At 44.3% G+C, this 23,287-nt stretch overlaps 1 protein-coding gene and 1 long non-coding RNA gene across 5 annotated transcripts in view; one reads left to right on the top strand and one right to left on the bottom strand.

Annotated features, from left to right (window-relative positions):
- Positions 1-18,984, top strand: part of MID1 (midline 1) — a 183,825-nt gene extending 164,841 nt beyond the window's left edge. For both annotated transcript variants that reach the window (XM_082609418.1, XM_082609417.1), the window contains exons 8-10: positions 3,666-3,827; positions 7,314-7,521; positions 14,914-18,984. In XM_082609418.1, coding sequence (XP_082465544.1) covers positions 3,666-3,827; positions 7,314-7,521; positions 14,914-15,262 — 719 coding nt within the window. In that variant the 3' untranslated portion in view covers positions 15,263-18,984. The remainder of the gene's footprint in view (positions 1-3,665; positions 3,828-7,313; positions 7,522-14,913) is intronic.
- The window catches only part of LOC309796381, a 173,070-nt gene that overhangs the window by 23,859 nt on the left and 125,924 nt on the right, over positions 1-23,287 (bottom strand). The window lies entirely within an intron of this gene.

Raw genomic sequence — 23,287 nt, 5'->3', positions numbered from 1 at the left:
TCAATAAGTGGTGCTGAGAAAACTGGACAGCTACATGTAAAAGAATGAAATTAGAACACTCCCTAACACCATACACAAAGCAAACTCAAAAAGGATTTAAGACCTAAATATAAGACCAGACACAATAAAACTCTTAGAGGAAAGCACAGGCAGAACACTCTTTGACATAAATCACAGCAAGATCTTTTTTGACCCACTTCCTAGAGAAATGGAAATACAAACAAAAATAAACAAATGGGACCTACTGAAACTTTTGCACAGCAAAGGAAACTATAAACAAGACAAAAAGACAACCCTCAGAATGGGAGAAAATATTTGCAGACGAATCAACAGACAAAGGATTAATCTCTAAAACATATATAAACAGCTCCTTCAGCTCAGTGTCAAAAAAACCAAACAACCCAATCAAAAAATGGGCAGAAGACCTACATAGAACTTATTTTCCAAAGACACACAGATGCCCATGAGGCACATGAAAAGCAGCTCAACATCACTAATTATTAAAGACATGCAAAGCAAAACTACAATGAGGTATCATCTCACACCAGTTAGAATGGGCATCATCAGAAAAGCTACAAACAACAAATGCTGGAGAGGGTGTGGAGAAAAGGGAACCCTCTTGCACTGTTGGTGGGAATGTAAATTGATACAGCCACTATGGAGAACAGTGTGGAGGTTCCTTAAAAAACTAAAAATAGAACTACCATACGACCCAGCAATCACACTATAGGGCATATACCCAGAGAAAACCATAATTCAAAAAGACACATGCACCCCAGTGTTCACTGAAGCACTATTTATAATAGCCACATCCTGGAAGCAACCTAAGTGTCCATCGACAGACGAATGGATAAAGAAGTTGTGGTACGTATATACAATATACAATACAATATTACTCAGTCATAAAAAGAAACAAAACTGAGTCATTTGCAGAGACATGGATGGACCTAGAGACTGTCATACAGAGTGAAACAAGTCAGAAAGAGAAAAACAAATATCGTATATTAACACTTACATGTGGCATCTAGAAAAATGGTACAGGTGAACCGGTTTGCAGGGCAGAAACAGAGACAGAGGTGTGGAGAACCAAGGTATGGACACCAAGGGGGGAAAGCATGGGAGGTGGTTGCGGGGGGGATGAATCGGGAGATTGGGATTGACATGGATACACTAATACGTATGAAATAGATAACTAATAAGAACCTGCTGTATAAAAAGTAAAATTCAAAAAAATAATAATAATAAAGTGAATTACAGTCTTCTTGGAGCCCAGAGCTGAGATCCAATTTTGGGTGGATCAAAATCTACTATTTGGTTGTGGCACTGTCTGGAAGCATTGAGTTTGTTACTGCTGTATTCAAGAAAAAGGGAAGGTGAGAAAGTATCAAAAGAGATATGTAATTGGGAGAGTCCCACGTTACTAAGCTATTTGTGGATGTTCACCTGGGTCTAATACAAGTGAGAACTGGTCGGAGAATTAGGGGGAAATTGGGGCTAGGGGGATGGTGCCTTTGTTGCTCTGTTATGTCTCCGAAAACAAGCACACCACACCCAACCCCTTCTGTGTGTCTCACATCATTTCCTTGCTTTATGGTGGCTCTGTCAAGTCTTGCAGTCCTCCTGGTTTAAATGTTTACAGATGGAAGTGAAAAGAGGTGAAAGCCAATTCACAGGCTTTTTCATGTATGTGACTATATATATGTTTGCTTATTTTAAGACTCACTGAAGTGCACCTGCAAATACTGTGCACCCAAGATACAAATCGTAGGAGGTGAATTTTCACAGTTAACAAAATATTTTCACGTTCGTCTCAACTGTGAGACTACCATGAACAATGTTGAACTAAAAAGTCGGAGACGGTATTTAGTAGGATTCAGAAACAGCTGTCACGGGGCCGTGAACATCTTGAAATGCTATGCAGGTGTTTGTGGGTTAGTAGGGATATGTGTTTGTGAGTTTCTTTCTACAGAAATGTTTTATTAGAGTCTCAAAGAGGTAAGACCGAAGAAAGATGAAGGGACTGCTTCTTGGGCATATAGTTAAGGTGTAAGTTGCCTCAAGATCAAAAGAACTAACCCTTTGACTTGCAAATCCCCTGAAAGGGAAGGAGGGAAGGCACGTTGAGCGCCCCTCAGGAAGTGGAGGGGCCCAGCCCTCTAGCGAGAATAGGTGAAGGAAATTCACCAGAGTCAGGAAACGCCATGACAGCCCAGGCACCAGGGGGCTGGGAAAAGGTTCGATTAGCATGGAGATGGATGGGCGGAGCGGGGAGTCGGGCCCAGGACCAAAGAAACGTTTTCAGCATCAGCCAGCTGAAAAGCAAGACGGCTTCCTCTTTCGTACATGTTCTTCCAAAGCCTCCTAAATCCGCAGCCTGCCCCTCAAACCACGTCCTGCAGAATGCAGCCAGGGGAGCAGCCCTGCTCGTCTCTGGAACGAGCCATGCTAGGGATGCAGCTGGTCACAGTTCCTGTTGATGCTTGTCTCAGAGCCACCCTGGGCCCTGAGCTGCCCTCAGGTGCTGCCACGCCAGGGTTCTCTTAGGGACACATGTCCTGAAGTACGACCAGGAGAGTACTGGGTCACAAACAACCCCAACGAGCATTTGCTTCGGTCCCGTGTCAGAAGTTGCCCTGCTGCTGGCCAGTCTCTGCTGGTCTCACTCCCAAATCGGCTGGGCAGTCGATGAGACGAGCAAGTTATCGGGCACTTTCTCCCTATGGCAGTCCCTGTGGCAGTGGCACGAGGGGGCAACAAACCCTCAAGGCCGTGTAGTGCCTCCTCTGGCCACTGGCGCGTTATCATTTCAGCCTCATTCTAGTGGCCAGAGCAGGTCACGTGGCCAAATCCAAAGCTGTGAGGTAAGAGAATCTACCCCATGTCTTTAGAAGGAGCAACTGCAAAGTCACCTAGACATGGATCCAGGGCAGGGTGAAGGAGAGGCAAAAAAACGCAACCTACGGCATCTGCGTTAGTGAAGTCAGTTTCTCATACGTGACCCGGGTCTCTCACCTTCTGAGTCTCAAAATTGATGAGATCAAAAACTGAACGATCGGGCTTCCCTGGTGGCGCAGTGGTTGAGAGTCCGCCTGCCGATGCAGGGGACACGGGTTCGTGCCCTGGTCCGGGAAGATCTCACATGCCGCGGAGCGGCTGGGCCCGTGAGCCATGGCCGCTGAGCCTGCGCGTCCGGAGCCTGTGCTCCGCAACGGGAGAGGCCACAGTGGTGAGAGGCCCACGTACCGCAAAAAAAAAAAAAAAAAAACTGAACGATCATCATGAGAACTGGGGAAGGGATCCGTGGTTACTTGCTTGCTTTTCATCCCACGGCACCTAGTCACACATCGTGCACCTAGACGGTGCTTAAGATCCTGGACAGAACAGTCCTTGCTGCTCCTAGCCGCACGGAACAGGATCTGCAATATAATCATCTTAGTTGGTCTTTCCACTGAGAGCACACAGAAGGAATATATAATAATAAATACAGGTTGCCATCCTAGTTATAGGCAGGACACTGAGCACTCGAGTTGATTGCTGGTCTCCCTACCAAGTGACAAAGCTCTCCACTTGCAGTTCAAAGAACCGAAAATCCTGAGACCTTAACGTGATGCAGATCTACCCCGTGCGCACACCAAACAACCCATCACGTCTGCTTGGCTTTGCAGGTCTGTGTAACTCGGCCGATAGCTGGATGATTGTGCCCAACATCAAGCAGAACCACTACACCGTCCACGGTCTGCAGAGCGGCACCAAGTACATCTTCATTGTCAAGGCCATCAACCAGGCGGGCAGCCGCAGCAGTGAGCCTGGGAAGTTGAAGACAAACAGTAGGTGCCGCCAGCTCAGCAGAGCTGTCGTCTCTCATCTGCTCTCCTTTCAGCTGCCTCTAGCGCCGCTTCTTTTCCTTTTCTCTGTCGCAGGTATCGCTGACAGCCTCAGAAAGCAAGCAAAGAGCCAGTGCGCAATCTTGGGTTTTGCATCAGATTCCTCTCGGTTCCAAGCCTGACACAGAGTCGGGGCGCTGTAACTGGCAGACAGCATTCTTTTCCATAGCAGAATAGCAAATTACTAACTCTTTTCTTCAGGAATTCTCTTACTCCAGATGGCTGTCCAGGTCTGTGGTTCTCAATCAGGTGATTCTGGTCCCCCGAGGGACACTGAGCCATGTCTGGAGTCATTTTTGGTTGTCCCAGCTGGGATGGATGTTACTGGTGTCTAGTGGTTAGAGGCCAGGGATGACGGGAGACGTCCCACAATCCTCAGGATGGCCCCTACAACACAGGGCGAGCCAGGCGGTACGTGCATCTTGTAACACTGCCATCTCCCCCTCTCTCTGTCCACCTGTGTTTTATTTTATGCTCATCTATCTTTACATGTTTTTGAGCTAGAAATATTATGCTGTACAATATGGTGTTTCTTTGCATAAGACCTCCCAAGAGAGAGTCACTTGGAGTGTGTCAATATCACAGCACGTTCTAGGGTTGCCAGCCAGTCAACAGGAACTACTTTTTAAGAGAAACCCTCATGTAACCCAAATCCTTGATTTCAGTAGTCAAGTAACTTTATTCCAGGTATACGTGTTTAAGATACCTAACTCTTAAACATAAGCTAATTTCTCCTCTCCATGTTTCTGCTGGTAAAGAAGTAAACGTCCTCAGAGAGTAACTAAGAAAAAACATGAATATATACATACACTGAGGTTAATTCTATAGAGTAGATCTAAGAGACATCTTGTTTGTGCTTCACCGGTTTGACCAAAGATAATGTATTCATTTCATATAGACAGGTAATGTCATCTTCTACGTCTAGACATGCAGTCATTGACCAGATGTTATTAACTTACGTACAAGAGGTTGGTAAACTTTTTCTGTAATGTGCCAAATAGTAACTATTTGGGGCTGTGCAGGTCAGATGGTCTTGGTCACAGGTATTCAACTCTGTCGTGCAAAAAGCACGGCATGGCCATGCTTCATCAAAACTTTATTGACAGACACAGGCAGTGGGCTGAATCTGGCCTGCGGGCTGTAGTTTGTCAAACTCTTAGGTGTACAAGTCCTACAGTGCATTGAATTCTTTAGCCAAGTCAATGATTAATTTGTTCCCTGTGCTAATTTGCCCTCATCAAAGCAAAAGCCTTGAACCTAGACAGAGTAGGTCATAGTTTCCTTGAGAAACACATCCGAGGCCAAGTGGAATTTGTTCCGAGAAGGCAGGGGGTTGGGCCTGACATCAGATGGCATGACCCTGCTCCATGCCTGTGTCAGTGAGGCTGGGAGCTGAAGCAAACACGATGTAGTTCACCGTTATAAGTACAGTCTTTTCAATGGCTCTAACGTTCTGATCTTCCTCACTGGAAGAAGAGCAAGCAGAACACAGCCTTCACGGTCAATGATGGGTGCGTGCCTTTATGGAATGCCTTCCTAATCCCCCCATTAGGGTCCAATTTTTTTTTCTTTTTTTTTTTTGGCGGTACACGGGCCTCTCACTGCTGTGGCCTCTCCTGTTGCGGAGCACAGGCTCCGGACACGCAGGCTTAGCGGCCATGGCTCACGGGCCCAGCCGCTCCGCGGCATGTGGGATCTTCCCGGACCGGGGCACAAACCTGTGTCCCCTGCATGGGCAGGCGGACTCTCAACCACTGTGCCACCGGGGAAGCCCGGGTCCAATTATTTTTATGCACGTTCTATCTTCCACCTTTTTTTTCTCTTTTTTTCCAATTTTATTGAAGTATAGTTGATTTACAATGTTGTGTTAATTTCTGCTGTACAGCAAAGTGATTCAGTTATATATACATTCTTTTTCATGTCCTTTTCCATTATGGTTTATCACACCTTTTAAGCAAACTATCTTCAGACTCCTCTTGTCTTAGTTCATACTTTATCCCTAATAGTTGCTGGTGTGATCATTCCTGAGGACAAATTTTTTTTTTTTTAAACAAACCAAGCCAAAATTTAAACTACACATGGAATCCAGCCGGTCTTACAGCCTTTGAGAATACCCACTGCCTGCTGAGCACTTTCTCAGCTCCCCTTTAAGCTTTTCTTTGATATGAACAGAAATCTAAAATGGGTCAGCCAACTACAGCCCGTGGGCCAGATTCAGCTGCCTGTTTTTGTAAATAAACTTTTAGTGGCACAGAGCCACGCCCATCTGTCTACCTATGTCTCTGGCTGTCTCCACGCGAGGACTGCAGTGTTAAATGGCCCCAGAAGGAACCACATGGCCAACCTAGCTGAAAATATTTCCTATCTGGCCTCTTGCAGAAAAAGTATGCTGGTCCCCGATCTAAAAGAAAGGATTTTAGAAGTGCTGATGTCATGTCTGTATCCAAGCAGCGACTAGAAATCCTTTGGCCTACCTGCATGCGATGTCACACACACTGCTCCAGGCTCGCTGCCTCAGTTTCTCAGCCATCGTGTATTGCCACAGGCAGATTTACCAGACTTTTTCCTGTGATTGTCTGAGACCCGTGCACTGCACGGAAGCAGCCTCCCAGCTGCACCAGTGGCTGTGGAGTTTGAACATCATGGTGTTTGCATCACGTTGTAACTCATTTCCTGCCTTTAAGTGCCTTGTACCAACGTTGTTTTGAATGACAGGGTGGCCTCCACACCAATGGTGAATTCTCGGAGAAGTAACAGTTAACAGCAAGATGTTCAGGTGCGATTCTCCCAAGATTTTATAACGGTTCAATTTTCAAAACACAAATGTGAAAGAGAGAGGACCTTCTTATATATACAAATGAACTCACAAGGCAAAACCCAGGTGTCACCATCGCATTGTTTGCCTGATCTTGTGGGCTGAAAAATAGACAACTTTATAGTCATTGTAAGCTCATGAGAGGAATGCTTTAATTTGGAACAATCTCAAAGTAATATAAGCCTGTAGAATATTCTGTACATGAAAACCTGCAGTCTTGATTTGTTTGGTTTCTGGTCTGAAGTCTACTGAGCATGAACCCATTTTAAGCTGATTGAACATGGGAATGGTTGAAAATGAAGCCTTCATCTTCTCCTCCCTTCCCGGATGCTGTTCAGCCAGTATGTACCTGTGCTGCTGGTGTACGGCTGGGATTCCCCCAGGATAGCTTACACCACATGTTCTGGTTGATCCTTGCCCGTGCTGTTGTCGAATTGTGAGCGTAGCACCCCTGCATCCGCATCTTAGAACTGACTGCCAGCTCATGATGGCAGGGACATGCTTGTTACTGTTTTCCTGTACTTTTTAAAGCTGATTCTGAAAATACGTTCTTGCTCATGTTAAAATCAACAGTTCTTTTCATCTTCCGCTTTCTGTTTTGTACCCGTTTCCAGGCCAACCATTTAAACTGGACCCCAAATCTGCACATCGCAAGCTAAAGGTGTCCCACGATAACTTGACAGTAGAACGTGATGAGTCATCATCCAAAAAGAGCCACACGCCTGAACGCTTCACCAGCCAAGGCAGCTACGGCGTAGCTGGAAACGTGTTCATTGACAGTGGCCGGCATTACTGGGAAGTGGTCATAAGCGGAAGCACATGGTAGGCAATTTTATCTAAATATATTCTTTCACATTCTCCTCCATCCCAGATTATTACAAGGTATTGAACATAGCTCCCTGCGCCACACAGCAGGACCTTGTCCCCCATCTCTTGGACACATAGTAGTTTGTGTCTGCTAATCCCAAACTTTTAATTTATCCCTCCCCCCTTTCCCCTTGGGTAACTGAAAGTTTGTTCTCTATGTCTGTGAGTCTGTTTCTGTTTTGTAGATAAGTTCATTTGTGTCATATTTTAGATTCCACATATAAGTGATATCATATGGTATTTGTCTTTGTTTGACTTGCTTCACTTAGTATGACAGTCTCTAGGTCCATCCATGTTGCTGCAAATGGCATTATTTCATTCTTTTTTATGGCTGAGTAGTATTCCATTCTGTGTGTGTGTGTGTGTATGGATATACACACACACACCACATCTTCTTTGTCCATTCATCCATTCATCTGTTGATGGATGTTGTCCTACAGTTATAAAAAGGCACATCTTATTCTGGACTTTGTCAGAGCATCAACACATACCAGGGTCCATCTTGAATAATAATATGCAGAAAATCTTGATCAGTCAGCTGTTGCTACAGTAATGCCGCATAACAAACACCCCAAAATTCAGTGGCTTCAACCAACAATAATTTACTCTTGCTCACCGACACCCACATCTGTGGGTTAGCTGCTCAAGGCTAATCTTAACTGGGCCTTGCTTTAAGCTGGAGGTTGGATCTAGGTCTGTTCTATGGGTTTCTTCATCCTCTTTGGACATGTGGGCTACCCAGGCCATGTCCTTCTCAAGGAGCCCAAGAGCGCAAGCCCAACTATGCAAGCACATTTCAAAGCACTGCTTGCACCATGTCTGCTACCTTCTTATTGGCCAAAGCCAGTCACACGGCCAAGCCCAAGGCTACTGGTGCAGGGAAGTATATTTTCTTCGCGTGGAGTTGAGAGGAGGGAGTGGAAATATACCAAGCAATCATCTAATCTACCATTCGGCCAATAAACAAAATTACTCATTTTAACTCCATCCATTTTTTATTTACAGCAAGAATTGAGCCCTGGTCCCAGGGAGAGCTAGCTACTACGCTAACACTGCTCTTTCATGCCTTAAAGCATGGGCCAGCAGACTACAGCCCACTGTCTGTGTTTGTAAATAAACTATTTATGGGAACACAGCCAGGCTCATTCCTTTCCACAGTGTCTATGGCTGCCTTTGAGCCACACAGCAGAGTTGAGGAGCTAAAACAGAATCCTGTGGTCCATGAAGCCAACATTATTAGCTCTCTGGCCCTTTACAGAATAAGTTCTCCAATTCCTACTCTAAATTCCTGCTCTTCATCACTTAAACTAATTTCTGTTGCCTTGTACATTTTGTGATTCTAGACTGGGCCCATCAATACAAATAGCTGAGAGCTATTTGGGGGCTGGGGGTGAAGCAGTGATCCTTGGCCAGGACTCATTTCAGAGGGTCCATTAGATCCAGCCCAGTGTTTTGAGCCCATTGACTTCTCTGAGCCTAAGGGGTGGAGGTCAGGGCAGTCTACGTGGGAATTAGTTAACCCTACCAAGTTCACCTTACAAAGCTGACCTTGCCTATTCCATAGCCATAAACTGCACCTCTCACCCTGGCCATCTGTCTCACAAATGCCCACTTAACGAGCTCCCTTTCTGAGCAATTACGATTTTTATTTAGCGAGCCCTTATCTAGCACAGCTATGTGTCAGGCAGTGGTCTAAGCATTTTACGAATGGTAACTCATTTATTCATCCTGACAGCCCCACAAAGGTAGGTGCTAATATCCCATTTTACAGATGAGATGACCAAGGCCCAAGGGCACAAAGCTCATAGTGACAGAGTTGGGGAGTCTGTAATCAGGGTACAAGCTGTTAACCAAGGGTCTACAAACGTTGTCTGTAAAGGGCCAGAGAGCCAGTATTTCTAGGTTTGCAGGCCAGATGATTTTGTCTCAACTGCTCACCTCTACTGTGGTGGTGGGAAAGCAGCCATAGACCACACATCCATGCATGGGTGTGACTGGGTGCCAATACAACTTCATTTATGAAAACAAGCAGAGGGCCAGATTTGGCCCATGGCTTGTAGTTTGCTAACCCCCGCTCTTAACCACCATGCTGTATTTTTGAAACATTATAATTATGCTTTAGGCAGGAGGCATAATCCTCCCAGACTTCAGACAATACTACTACAAAGCTACTACTTTAATTACTACTACAGTAATCAAAACAGCATGGTACTGGCACAAAAACAGACATATGGATCAATGGAACAGAACAGAGAACCCCAAAATTAACCCACACACCTACGGTCAATTAATCTTCGACAAATGAGGCAAGAATATACGATGGGAAAAAGGCAGTCTCTTCAGCAAGTGGTGTTGGGAAAGTTGGACAGCCACATGTAAATCAGTGAAGTTAGAACACACACCCTCTCACCATACACAAAAATAAACTCAAAATGGCTTAAGGACTTAAACATAAGGCATGACACCCTAAAACTCCTAGAAGATTACATAGGCAAAACGTTCTCTGACACAAATCGTACCAATGGTTTCTTAGGTCAGTCTACCAAAGCAATAGGAATCCAAAGCAATAGAAATAAAGGCAAACATAAACAAATGGGACCTAATCAAACTTACAAGCTTTTGCACAGCAAAGGAAACCATAAACAAAACAAAAAGATAACCTACGGACGGGGAGAAAATATTCACAAATGATGTGACCTACAAGGGCTTAATTTCCAAAATATACAAACAGCTCATACAACTCAACAACAACAAAAACAAACAACCCAATCAAAAAATGGGCAAAAGACCTAAATAGACTTTTTCCGAAGAAGACAGACAGACATGCAGATGGCCAAGAGGCACATGTAAAGATGATCAGCATCACTAATTATTAGAGAAACGCAAATCAAAACTACAGTGAGGTACCACCTCACACCGGTCAGACTGGCCATCATCAAAAAGTCTACAAATCCTGGAGAGGGTGTGGAGAAAAGGCAGCCCTCCTACACCATTGGTGGGAATGTAAACTGGTGCAGCCACTATGGAGAACAGTATGGAAGTTCCTCCAAAAACTAAAAATAGAGCTACCATATGATCCTGCAATCCCACTCCTGGGCATATACCCAGACAAAACTAATTCGAAAAGATACATGCACCCCTGTGTTCACAACAGCACTATTTACAATAGCCAAGACATGGAAGCAACCTAAATGTACATGGACAGAGGAATGGATAAAGAAGATGTGGTGTATCTATACAATGGAATATTACTCAGCCATAAAAAAGGATGAAATAATGCCATTTGCAGCAACATGGATGGACCTTGAGATGATCACACTAAGTGAAGTAGGTCAGACAAAGAAATAAGCATATGATATCACTTATATGTGGAATCTAAAATATGACACAAATGAAATTCTCTAAGAAGCAGAAACAGACTCATGTAGAGGACAGACTTGTGGTTGCCAAGTAGGGGCGGGGGCGAGGGCGGGGTAGGGATGGAGTGGGAGTTTGGGACTAGCAGATGCGAACTGGTACATATAGAATGGATAAACAGCAAGGTCCTACTGTAGAGCACAGGGAACTGTATTCACTATCCTGTAATAATTACTCAGTCATAAAAAAGAACGAAATAATGCCATTTGCAGCAACATGGATGGACCTAGAGATGATCATACTAAGTGAAGTAAGTCAGACAAAGACAGATATCATATGATATCACTTATATGTGGAATCTAAAAAAAATGATACAAATGAACTTACAAAACAGGTAGAAACAGAGGTAGAAAACAAACTTATGGTTATGGGGTGGGGGGAGGAAAAGATTGGGATTGACAGACACACACTACTATATAAAACAGATAACTAGTAAGGACCTGCTGTATAGCACAGGGAACTCTACTCAATACTCTGTAATGACCTCTATGGGAAAAGAATCTAAAAAGGAGTGGATATATGTATATGCATAACTGATTCACTTTGCTGTACACCTGAAACTAACACAACACTGTAAATCAACTATGATGCTCCAAGAAAAATTTTAAAAATATGTATCCTGTAATAAACCATAAAGGAAATGAAAAAAAATACGCTTTAGGGCTAACTGTGGTGTACTTAATGAGTGATAGTTTAATCTGTGCCTAAAAAAAAAAACTGCCTAACTTGAAGATGATGAGTAGTATTATAACAATGTTACTTTTGAGACCAGGATGCTAAAACACTTCTTATTTATTAAAAAAAAAAACAAAAAATTTTCAATTCAAATCTTTGCAGACCATGCAGTGTGTCTACAGTGTTGGTACAAGCCGTGCAAAATCCAAGAAGTCAAATCATAAACTTGGGTGTCTTATTTCTCCCAGTAACGGTCCCTATATTAGCCAAGCAAGTAGCCAAACATTCCTGTTCCAACATCCCACTGGAGGGTGGAGGACAGATCCTTCCCCCACTCTGGGCCAGACTGGCATTTATAATTTGTAGCTGCACTGGGGCAAGATAAAAGCCCGAAGGAAAATACAGTGAATTTTGGCAGGTGCAAAAGAGCAAACATTTCCAGTTAATTAACAGGCTCTGTTAATCTGGGAAGGAATCCAGTGTCTAAATAATTACAATCCCATTAATAATTACTTATGATAAATGATACCTGATCATTATGATCTCATTCCCATTGATGAATGGTGTGGGGAATTCCACCAGACCACTTCAGTTATACAAACATAGATCAGCACTACCTTGAAAACCCCAGATGTCAAAACCAACTCACGAGAAGGCGAAAAGGTTCTCAAATTAATCGCCACACTTTCGGATCTTTACAAACCTTGTGTCCATTGTAGAAAATTCTCAGGTAGAAAGTAGTTGAACATTTCCTGGGAGGAAAGGGTGACGCTTACAATCAAATGCCTGTAATACCTTGATTTGCAACAGCTAATGACACAGATATTTTCTCGTGACATATAGTCCTGACTTGAAATTAACATGTACGTTATGATCCATGCCCTGGGGCATGTTAACACTGCTGAGAAACATCATTTTTATACTTTCTGAATTCTCCGAGTCTCACTGCGCACCTTAATGGAACACTGCCTTCTGCCTGCACCTTTCAAGCTCGGTAGAAAGATGTACATAGTTTTACAGATTAACGATAATATAATGGGGTTTTCCTTTGCTTAATGGGCTCTACACGGAGTTATTTTCTTATTCTAAGGCTGTTAATGTGCTCTTGGTGTTTTAGGAAATGGTGCTAACGTGGGTTCACGCAAAGATTACTGGGCCCCGAGTTAAGCGAGTCTGGACTTCGCCCCTCATTTTAACCTCTTGGTTTTCCCACTTGCTGCATGAAGTCAGTCATACCTGTCACAGCTGCTTCGTAGGGGGTTCAGTGAAGGTTCATATGGAAAAGAAACGTCAAAGTTCTTTAACAAAAAATGAGAACAGTGTGTAGCAACAAGAAGGAAACAGTACAGACACGCAGCTATTTTGTGATGCAAAGGCAAGTTCCAAATTATCTGACAAGGGAAATGGCATCTGGCAGGACAGAGAGAACGTCTGGAGGGAGGATACTTAAAACTGCAAAACGAAAACCTTTCCCAAGTGTCTGTTAGGGTTCTGAGAAAAACAGAAGTCATTCTAGGTACACCAAGGAGGAAGACAGCCAGAGGCTTCCAGGGGCCCTGGAAGGGCTGGGAGCGCAGGTCAGGGAGCCCACTGCTCCAGTCCATGAAGCTGGAAAGCTCCCCACAGCCCAGAGACAACTTATACCCAGGCGTTTGCCTGGAAGCTTCCACAGACCTCACCTCTGCTGTCTACTGTCTGGAAAACAGGGTTTCCCCTCCTGTTAGAACTTCTGGATCTTGTGCAAGGGTGTCAGTGGCTGAATCTGACGCAGACTCTTATTGGAAGGAGGACTCTGGGAAATGCAGCCCCAGGATTGTCCCTGAGATGCAGAGCAGGATTGACAAGAGGGGAGAGGAGAGGCCGGTTTGACGGCACACAGGCTGGTACCCTGGGCTGAACAGACGACCAAGTCCATCCTCTTAATTCAGTCATGGTGTGTTATCTTATTTTCTTTTTTAAACACACCACTCTTTAAGTGACTGTATTTTAAATCCAGCACATGATTTTCGAAAGAATGTCTTTTTTTTATCAAAGACCGATGAAGTTTTTCTCTCTGCAGTGGGTAAGGTACCATATGTCAATATCCAGCTAGACTAGTTTCTACTGTAAGAATGGAACTCTGAATCACTCACTATTTATTAAGAATGATGGGGTTTGCTTATCTCAGTAACTATGAAATACTACAAATATTATGGAGGCAAACTTCAGCAGGGTGAAAACAGATTAAGCAGCTTAGAACACTGTAGAAAGAATTCTTTTTTTTTTTTTTTTGAGCAGTGAGAGGACATTTAGAATTAAGGAGAATATCCATCTTCTCAGAGACAGATTTTTTTAAAATAGAGTAGGAAATAAAACCAAAGGGGCTCTTCTGGTGAGGAAAGGCATTAGAGAGTGTTATTTAAGTTTGTGGCCTTTTGAATCATTCTGCGTTCAAATTCTGATTCTGGTACTTATTAGTCGTGTGTCACTGGGCAAAACTAATAACAATTAGTGGATATTATATGCCAGGCCTTGTGCCTGGGGTTGTACACGTATTCTTTCCTTAACTCCTCAAAATAGCCCTGAGACACAATGACAGTCATTGTCCCTGTGTTACAGATGAGAAAACTGAGGCTGGGAGGTGACGAAGAACTTATCCCCCTAAATGAAAACCATTCTCCATGCTTGCTTGCCTTTTGAAATCATGGAAAATGACAAGAGAAGTTGTCAGTTGAAAAATTCAAAGAAGGTCAAAAGGACAAGTCTAGAGTTGTGCTGTCCAATTTGGTAGCTCTTTAAATAGTTTACTTTCATTAAAATTGAATAAATTTCAAATTCAGTTCCTCACTCACACCAGCCACAGTTCAAGTGCCCAATAGCCACCTGCGGCTCGTGGCTACCACACTGAACAGAGCAGAACATGTCCTTCATGGCAGAAAGTTCTACGGGACGGCACTGGTCTAGAGAATTCGTCGTGTGGGTCTTCGTGAACGTAAAAAAAAAAAAAAAAAAAAAAAGCAGAGTTCCAATTCTCTTGTAACTTCTGAACTGAAAACGGGAATGTGGGGCGATACAGTGGCCCCTTTCTGCCCACCCTATGTCCGGAAGGGAAAAAGATGAGGAACGTGGGTCCAGGGTCCATGCCAGCTTTCACTGAGGAAGGAACAGGGACGACAGAGGATCACGTGTTCCTGACCCCTGAGGACCACAGCAAGGATTTCACGCATGTGTGCAACGTGGCTCATGGTTTTTGTCGTTGCTGTTTTGTGTCTGCAGGTATGCCATTGGTCTCGCGTACAAATCAGCCCCGAAGCATGAGTGGATTGGCAAGAACTCTGCTTCGTGGGCGCTGTGCCGCTGCCACAACACCTGGGTGGTGAGACACAACAGCAAGGAGATCCCCATCGAGCCAGCCCCCCACCTCCGGCGCGTCGGCATCCTGCTGGACTACGATAACGGCTCCATCGCGTTCTACGATGCCTTGAACTCCATCCACCTCTACACTTTTGACATCACGTTCTCGCAGCCTGTGTGCCCCACCTTCACCGTGTGGAACAAATGTCTGACCATCATAACCGGCCTTCCCATCCCAGACCATCTAGACTGCACAGAGCAGCTACCGTGAGCACATGGCCGCGCGGAGCTGTTTTCCGGGGAATAGAAAGGGTGGTGGCAACCGTTTCGGGGACACAGAAAACACAGGCTTCCAGAATGTGATTAAATCTCACCAAAAAGTATCCAGAAATCAGCTAAGATAGGACTCCAAATGGGCGATTCCTCCCTTTCACTGTGTTTTGTATCAAGTACAGGCTTTAATAATTTCTTCACCTTTTTTTTGTATTTACAGGAAAATTTATAGATTATTTATAAAAGGAACATAACCAGGATTACAACTCTTAGGAATTCTCTGGTTTTGCACATTAGGAGGCCCGTAAGTGTACCAGCTCTTGACCACCTGTATTTCAGCACAGTCTCTGGGCTCGAGAAAAACGTTTTGTGTGCTTATCTACCTTCTCACATCCTATGTCCTACGGATCCCGTGGGAAGTCCTGTCACCCCAACACTGCGTAACAGTATGCAACTATTTTCAAAATAAAAAATAGTTTTGAATCTAGTAGGGAAGTAAACAGGCTTTCTTACTCTGGTTTATCTTGAAGTGTTCTAACTCTGATGTCAGCAAAATTTATTGGGTCAAGTAGGATGGAGAGAGCAAGAGAGAGAATGGAAAGACTTGACTTGGGAGCTTGGAACCTGCCATAGTGAAATCTGTAATTACCCTCCGATGGCTCGTGGGATGATGCTGGAAAGAAAGGTTCTGAAACCTTCGGCCACATATCGCCCTGTTTTTCCCAGGATTAAGGATGCTGGGAGAACATGAAGAATGAGATTGCAGTTGAAAAAAGTCGCCTTGAATCCTACTGATTATTCAAAACTTCAGGCTGATTTGCGTTTCCTCGGAAGTGGGATTCTGTGACGTGATAGGAATCTATTTCCTTTTAATAGTTTCTTTAGGCCTGTGAAATTTCTTCACTATGTTTAATAGCTGTCCTGTGTCCCCTCCTCCCCCGAATAATTTTTGTCTCTGGGGCTGAGGAAATAAACCTTTTCCGTCACAAATGGCAACACCAGTTTGGATCGATTTTGGTCTCCAGGACATCAACACGTGGTCCCAACTGCCACTACCACATCCAACTGTAAGTCACCCGCAAAACACTTAATATATATGAGTTGGTAATGACAAGGGACATTGCATAAAGTACTGTTCTCCAGTATACGTGCCTCAAAAGTTATTATAAACAGACTTTTATGAAACACATCTTGAAAGATGTAGAAGTCCCTTTATATTCTAGTGTAGTTTACCATAGAGTTGTAAGAAAAAGCAAAAAAAAATCAAACTCACTATTCCCACTCCGGAACCTGCTCGTAGAACCTGCTAACGCCATGTCAGATGGGGTGCTTGGCATGCTGACCTGACACGTTGGAGCGGTCCGTGAATTAAGACTTTCCTAAGCCGTCCTTGGACTTGGGCCAGGAATCTGGCATTGGTTCTACCTTGACGAAAGGCGTGACATCTGTCAACCATTTCATTTGCTAAAATATTTATCTGGGCTACGGGGTTGGCCGTTTTGACTGAACAGACTGGGGGATTTAGACATTGTATTTACTGATTTTGTTTTTGAGCAAATCAACCAACTGTTTCTTGGAAATTCGTCCATAGACCCACTGTTGCAGCATCGTGTTATGTGATGACAAGTCTGGACTTCATGGGTGGCTTTCCCGGTGCTCCTGCCTCCTCACTGGCAGATGCGCTCCTTTTTCTTAACAGATAGATTCTATATATTTACTATATTATTTATACCCAGATGAATATTTTGATAGCGACTTAGGACAATTTCACATCTAAAAGATGGACGCCTCAATGGAAAAAAAAAACATTAATCATTCTCTGGAAACTTAATGGGATTTTTTTTCTTCTTACAATATAAAAACAATGTGCATTGGCCTTCCCTGAATAAACCAAAAGGGTTGGCTTAGTAATTTTTACATACTTTTTTGGTAGCTGAATAATGGATATTTTCATGCACTTTGTACACTAACAGGTTTTAAATAAAAGGGTCTACAACTCAGCTTCTGAGGTTCTTAAAATCATGGTCTCCAGGTACAAGAAATGCTCCAGTTTGCCTTATGATGTTAATCTAAAGCATTTACGAGGACAATATTTCCATGAATTATAATGCTTTTCAATATGAAGAAGTTACTACTCCAACTTTCACTGAAAGCCATTTAGGTTATGTTTTGGCTATTTTTATAAGGACAAGAGGAATTATGTATCATTTTGTTGTGGAAGTGTCACTCTTTGCTAACTTAAAAACATTGTGGATAATAGCAATTACTGTTTCCATGTTGTCATATTTACAGGAAAATATGTATATGATGAAAGGCCACAGTGTTTACTTTCATTACTGTAATGATGTAGAAAGATTCCCATGTGGATTTTCTTTGAAAGCCAGAAAAATATATGCTATAAACATTTGCTGCAGTACAATTCTTTAAACGGATTGGGGGCACGGCATTTTGTTTTTGAGGTTCTTACTTCACAGGAGGCACCGCAATATAGGGGAGAAAGAGCTGGCAATGCCAATTACATGAATACACAAAAGTGATGCAGCGGCAACCAAGGCTACCAGGTCCAACGTCATGGGTGTGTGAACAGTGCTAGAACCATCTTAAAGTGCTTAATGTTTGGACAAGGGGGCCTGCGTTTTCATTTTGCTCTGGGCCTTGCAAATTATGTGGCCAGTCCTCATAACAGAACTCAGAAACATGGTACCTCTCTCTTTCTGGTGGATACAAATGAAGAACCCTGGATCCCATGTCACAAGTGGCTGGCCATATTAATTCAAGTAGGAATCTAGATGGATGAAGATGAGAGTGGGCTTGGGTGAAGATTTTCTTTCCAGCTTTAAAAGAAAATGACTTCAAAAACTGCACATATTGATGACAGTTTCTGCTGGAGAAGAGGAAAAGGCCTGAGGACGAAGAGGCATTTTATCATGGTACTGAGATCTAGAGACTTCCTGAGGAACCGAACCAGCGCCCCCCAGTGGACGCGGCATTCCATTTCGGCTCCAGGCACATATGCAGGGCCTGCAGAGAGACCCACATGTCTGGGAGCATACATGTGCTTTCGGTGTTGGGAACCTGATGGTCTGGTTTAAAAAGCATACAGAGACGGTAATGGGGGCGGGAGAATGTTTCTAAAATAGCGCTTCTGAACCAAGGGGCGATATGGTAATGCCTGGAGTCGTCTTTGGTTGGCCCAGCTTGGGGGAAGTGCTACTGGCATCTAGTGGGTAGAGACCAGGGCTGCTGCTCCGAGGCTGTACTACGCTTTGTAAGATGCTACGACAAAGAATTATCCGGCCCAAGATATCAATCGTGCCGCAGATGAGAAACTCTTATTTTGGTTTGGTTTGGTTTTTTAAATCAGAACCCTCACAAAATTTTTTTTTTCCTGTAATTGATTCAATGCCTGGTATATCAGAAAGAAAAGAAAGGGGCCACCAAAACCTTCACTGCAGTGGCTCCTTCCCTTTAAAAAAAATATTTACAAAATTGCTTGAAAAATCTGAAAAGCAATCCCAAGGGTGTGTAGATAGAAATCCACTGACAAGTGTCACAAAGATTTGGATGTGATTTGCTTAGTTTGGAAACGAAAGGTCTCTGTATGCTGCTCCTTGCACCCAAACAGACTCAATCCCTGGTACTTGAGTCACGCTGCCAGGCCCTCAGCCCAGACTCTCCATTGCTGTTGCTTTCTGGTTGAAAATAAAATCATTTTTGTGGTTCCCACACCCTCTGTCTCTGCCTGTCTCTGTTGCCTTTTTTGCCAGTGTGTGTGTGCACATTCACGATTTCCACAAATACTGATTCAACTTCTGCTCATTTTTATACTACTTCGCAACATATCCATTTTCTTTTATGCTTGAAACTTTCCTGCCTCCACCATCCGGCCTCTCTCTAATCAAAATACAGTTACTTTACAAGACACAAAATAGTCCCCGGAGAATGTAAAGACGCAGTAAGAGAAAACCTGTACAGGAGCGCAGATTGGAAGGAGAATGGCTTGGTTTCCAGGCTTCCGGATGGGGTGGAGGAGAGGAAGAAGCACGATTTGAGCAGATGGATGGGGGTCTTTACAGCATGGTCTGGAACCATCCCAGCACTTGGTCCATAAATCTATCGCCAGCCCCCTCCCCTGGCTAATAGGACTTGACTTTCATTAGACGTGCAAGCCTTTTTGACCTAAGTCAGCGCTCTGCAGACTGCGGTCATGGGTCTGCGGCATGAGTGGCACCTGCACGCTTGTTACACATGCCAGCGCTCTGGCACGTGTAACCCCAGACCTACTGGGCAGAATCTGCAGGGCTGGGACCCAGCGATCAGAGTTCCAGCCAGCCCTCCAGGGGATTCTGATACTAGCGGACGTGTGTGAAGTGCCGCTCTAGAGGGCATTCTCCAGGCTCATATCCCATATAAACACGTACTTATAGCCTGAAGTGTCTTTTCAAGGTCATGTGCTTTAGAGGCAGCATGATGTAATGCAGTGACTCTTGATCTGGCTGAGCATGAAAATCTTTTTTTTTTTTTTGAAACAAATGCCAATTTCTGGATCCCGTCCTGAATGGGTGAGAAGATCCAGAGTGTGGCCCAGCACCCTGTGCTTTTCTTGGAAGTGATTCTCAAGTGCTGCCAGGGTTGGCAGCCAATGCTACCTAGCAGCACAGGTCTCGGTCCCTTTTCTGTCAAGGTCAGAGAGGGACTCTTCTAGGGTTTGCAGGCCATACTGTCTGACAACTACTCAGCTCTGCAGCTGGAGAGTGAAAGCGGCCAGAGAGGATGTGTAAACGAATGGGTGTGGCTCTGTTCCAATAAAACTTTATGTACAAAAACAAGCACGGGGCACATTTGTCCCACGCTGTGATTGGCCACAGCAGATACAGTACTGGACCAGCGGCCTGAAAACTCGCTGGGGACTCAGCCATGTCCCCTCATGGCTCTGGGCCTCTGAGCTCACAAGTCCTTTCCAACACTGAATTACATCAATTCTGCAATCACAGAACTCATGGAGAATTCGTTACCGAGTGCTTAAGACAGGGCCACTCAAGGGCTATCAAAAGATTCTTTCGTTCAACAGAGTAGGGTGTGCCTGTTCTAATGATTAGCTTTACCTCCTTCATAATTTTGACTTAAATCAGCCCTTTTCACGAGTGACAGGTGTAAAGTATATTCCCTTTAGTAAGAGTTGTGAAGTACGTTTAATTTGAACTTTTGAAACACGCTGCTGTAATTAATCACCTTTCAAAGTCAACCTGAAGGCCATGTCACACACTCCAGAAAGTAGCCCCCATTCCCCCTCTTTTACAAATTATTATTTTTTAAATTAGAGAAGCAAAATAGGTTGAAGAAGAGAGCTGCCTGTGATTATAATAGGAGCATAAAAAAGAGACATGTGGAACTTGCAAGACCCCTTTCCCTGGAGTACCATCCTCACTGTGGGATGTACTTTCAAGAATGTAAAATAAAAATGGGGTCAAGGGCTTATGGAAAAACCTCTCTTGGAGTTGTCCTGTCTTAATATGGGTGATTTATGGAAAGGAATGCAGGTCTCCCTCTGCATCTTTCTCAGCCATGTTCTCTCACAATTATAAAGGCGTGATTAAATAGGAAGTGTGGCAATTAACAAGCAGACCTGTCATGGCCCAAAACCAATTACCAATTAAGAAGCGACATAGAAAAATGATTTAATGAACATTGGTTCTTTAGCACGGTCTATTTACCGTCAAAGCTCCATTTTTGATGATGGTCATTAAAAGCTGTTTAGTAAAATATTTCAGGTAATAAAGCTTATCTCACCCCTTCCCAGTCTTACTCTCCTTCAGCTTCTGCCCTCTCTGTCCCGCCTCTTTTCCGTCAAGCTTCTCAAAGGGCAGTTCAGATGTTCTGCTTCTGTTTCCTCGCTTCTCATCATACCTCCCCCCACTCACTCGCATCAGGCATTCGGGGTCTTCACTCTACCAGTGTTCAGTGACGTCAGCCACGTCATCTGCATCAATACACATTCCCATGAATGTCTGGCCTCATCTCGGCACACAGCAGCTTTTGAGACGTTAACCCACTTCGGTTCTTTTTTTAATCCCTCCCTAGACGACGCCATCCACACCATCTCCTCCTTCGCCCCTCTGGGCAGATGCCTCCCAAATCTCTATCTCCAGAGCTCATCTCCCTGCTGAGCTCAGCCCCATATATTGACCTGCTTACCTGGTCATCGCTTCTGGATGCCTAAAGGGCACCTCAAATGCAATGTGTCCAAAAAGGCACTCGGGGTCTCTTCCCCCCCCAACCTTGCTGTCTCCAGCCAGTTGCACGAACCAAAAATGAAAGGTTCATGTTTGACGTCTCCCTCACCCTCCGTGTCCAGTCTGTCACCAAGTCCTGTTGATTTTCTCTCTTAAAGAGCTCTAACTGACCTCCTCCCTACGTCTGCACAAACACTCCCAAGCTTTCACATCTCACTCTACAGCTGACATAACCTGCTAAGTGGTCTACCTGTAATCCACACTGCATCTTCTCTTTCAACGCATCCCCCAGAGCAGCCAAGCCAAGTGCGATCACACCACACATACCCCAACATGCTGCTCCCACCATTCTTATCCCCGCTTCTGACCCACACACACTGACTTCAACTTTTTCACAAAGTGTTCCGTCTATTGATACTTTCCATGAAACTCCTCCACAGTGCCTAAGAGATCCTCCATGGCCACCTCCCTGAATATTTCCCGAGCATCATCTTGGATCATTCTCGCCTTATTCTCCGCACTCCGGCTACACTGGCTGCTGTAGCGATGCTCTCCTCTGCCACAGACCCCGCCCGGGACCACCCTTCCCTCACCTCCTTACCTACTGCTAATATTTTTGATTATTTCTCGACCACCATTTCCTGTAAGGTGTTCTCCTCATCTGCCTGAGCCGAGTTCCCCTAGAACTGATTCACAAAGCACACTGTGCCTCTGTTCATAATTACAGCTTAGCATTTCTCTCTGTAAATTTTGTTTACTACTTCTGTTTCTTTGCCACCACTAGACTGTAACATTACTGGAGTCTGAGACCAGGATGGACTTGGCTCAACTCTGTGTGCCACGTAGTATGTGCAGAAATATTTAGAGTAGAATTCCAACGTCTCATGAATGTGTTCTACTTGCAACTTTCTCTTAACCATCCCCACCCCCGTGACTTCAACTCTTCTCTTTAAAAGACTTGTGTTAAAAATAAATAAATGAATAAGTGCTTCATATTGGCAGAAACCACATATACCTACAGGATGAAAAATACTACCAAAATAAAAGCTAGAAAATCTACCTGCTAGCAAATTCCATCCTGTCTTCATAGTGGCTTCAGGTCATCCAACAGAAAAGAAACCCTCAAAATTGGGCAAGTAAATCTGCCCATCAGTGTCTTTTATCATCCCCCGCCTGGCTCCCACCCCTGAATTCCAAGTCTGAAGTTGTGCTTCTATAATTCTTAATGGCTCAGCTCATCCCACACTCTAAGACAATCCAGGTGCAAATAAAATGAGCTCTAGGGTATCACAGTCAACCTTGGTCTGGGAGAAGCTCCCCTCTGACCTTGGTGTCCCACCTTCGCGGAAGGTCTACTCATTTTCTTAGAAACCAGACTCCCTATTCTTCACCACAGTATCACAGAGTCCCAGCCTCCTTTCTACTTTTTTTCTTTTTTTTTTTTTGCCACACCGCTTACCTTGCAAGATCTTAGTTCCCCAACCAGGGATCAAACCCAGGCCCCCGCCACTTCCCCATGCAAGCTCCAAGTCCTAATCACTGGACCGCCAGGGAATTCCCAGCCTCCTTTCTCATTTCTGAGCAGGAGTGCCCAGTTGGTGACCTAAGATCAAGGTGAGCAAGCAGGCAACACAGCCATTGGGTGGCATTCCAAGTGGAGAACTTCCATTGCCTGGGAAGTTCAGAGTCCATGTTGAAGGTCAAGTCGGAAGGAGTTCAAGGACAGAGAACCCAGCTACTGTTGAGCTGTGCTGAAGGTCCTCCAGTACAGATGGTAAAAGATAGAGCAC

This window comes from Mesoplodon mirus, assembly GCF_964341445.2.
Source record: "Mesoplodon mirus genome assembly, chromosome: X".
NCBI classification, from domain to species: Eukaryota; Metazoa; Chordata; class Mammalia; order Artiodactyla; family Ziphiidae; genus Mesoplodon; species Mesoplodon mirus.
Note: the sequence above shows the minus strand (reverse complement) of the source record. Positions and strands in the feature narration are given on the sequence as shown.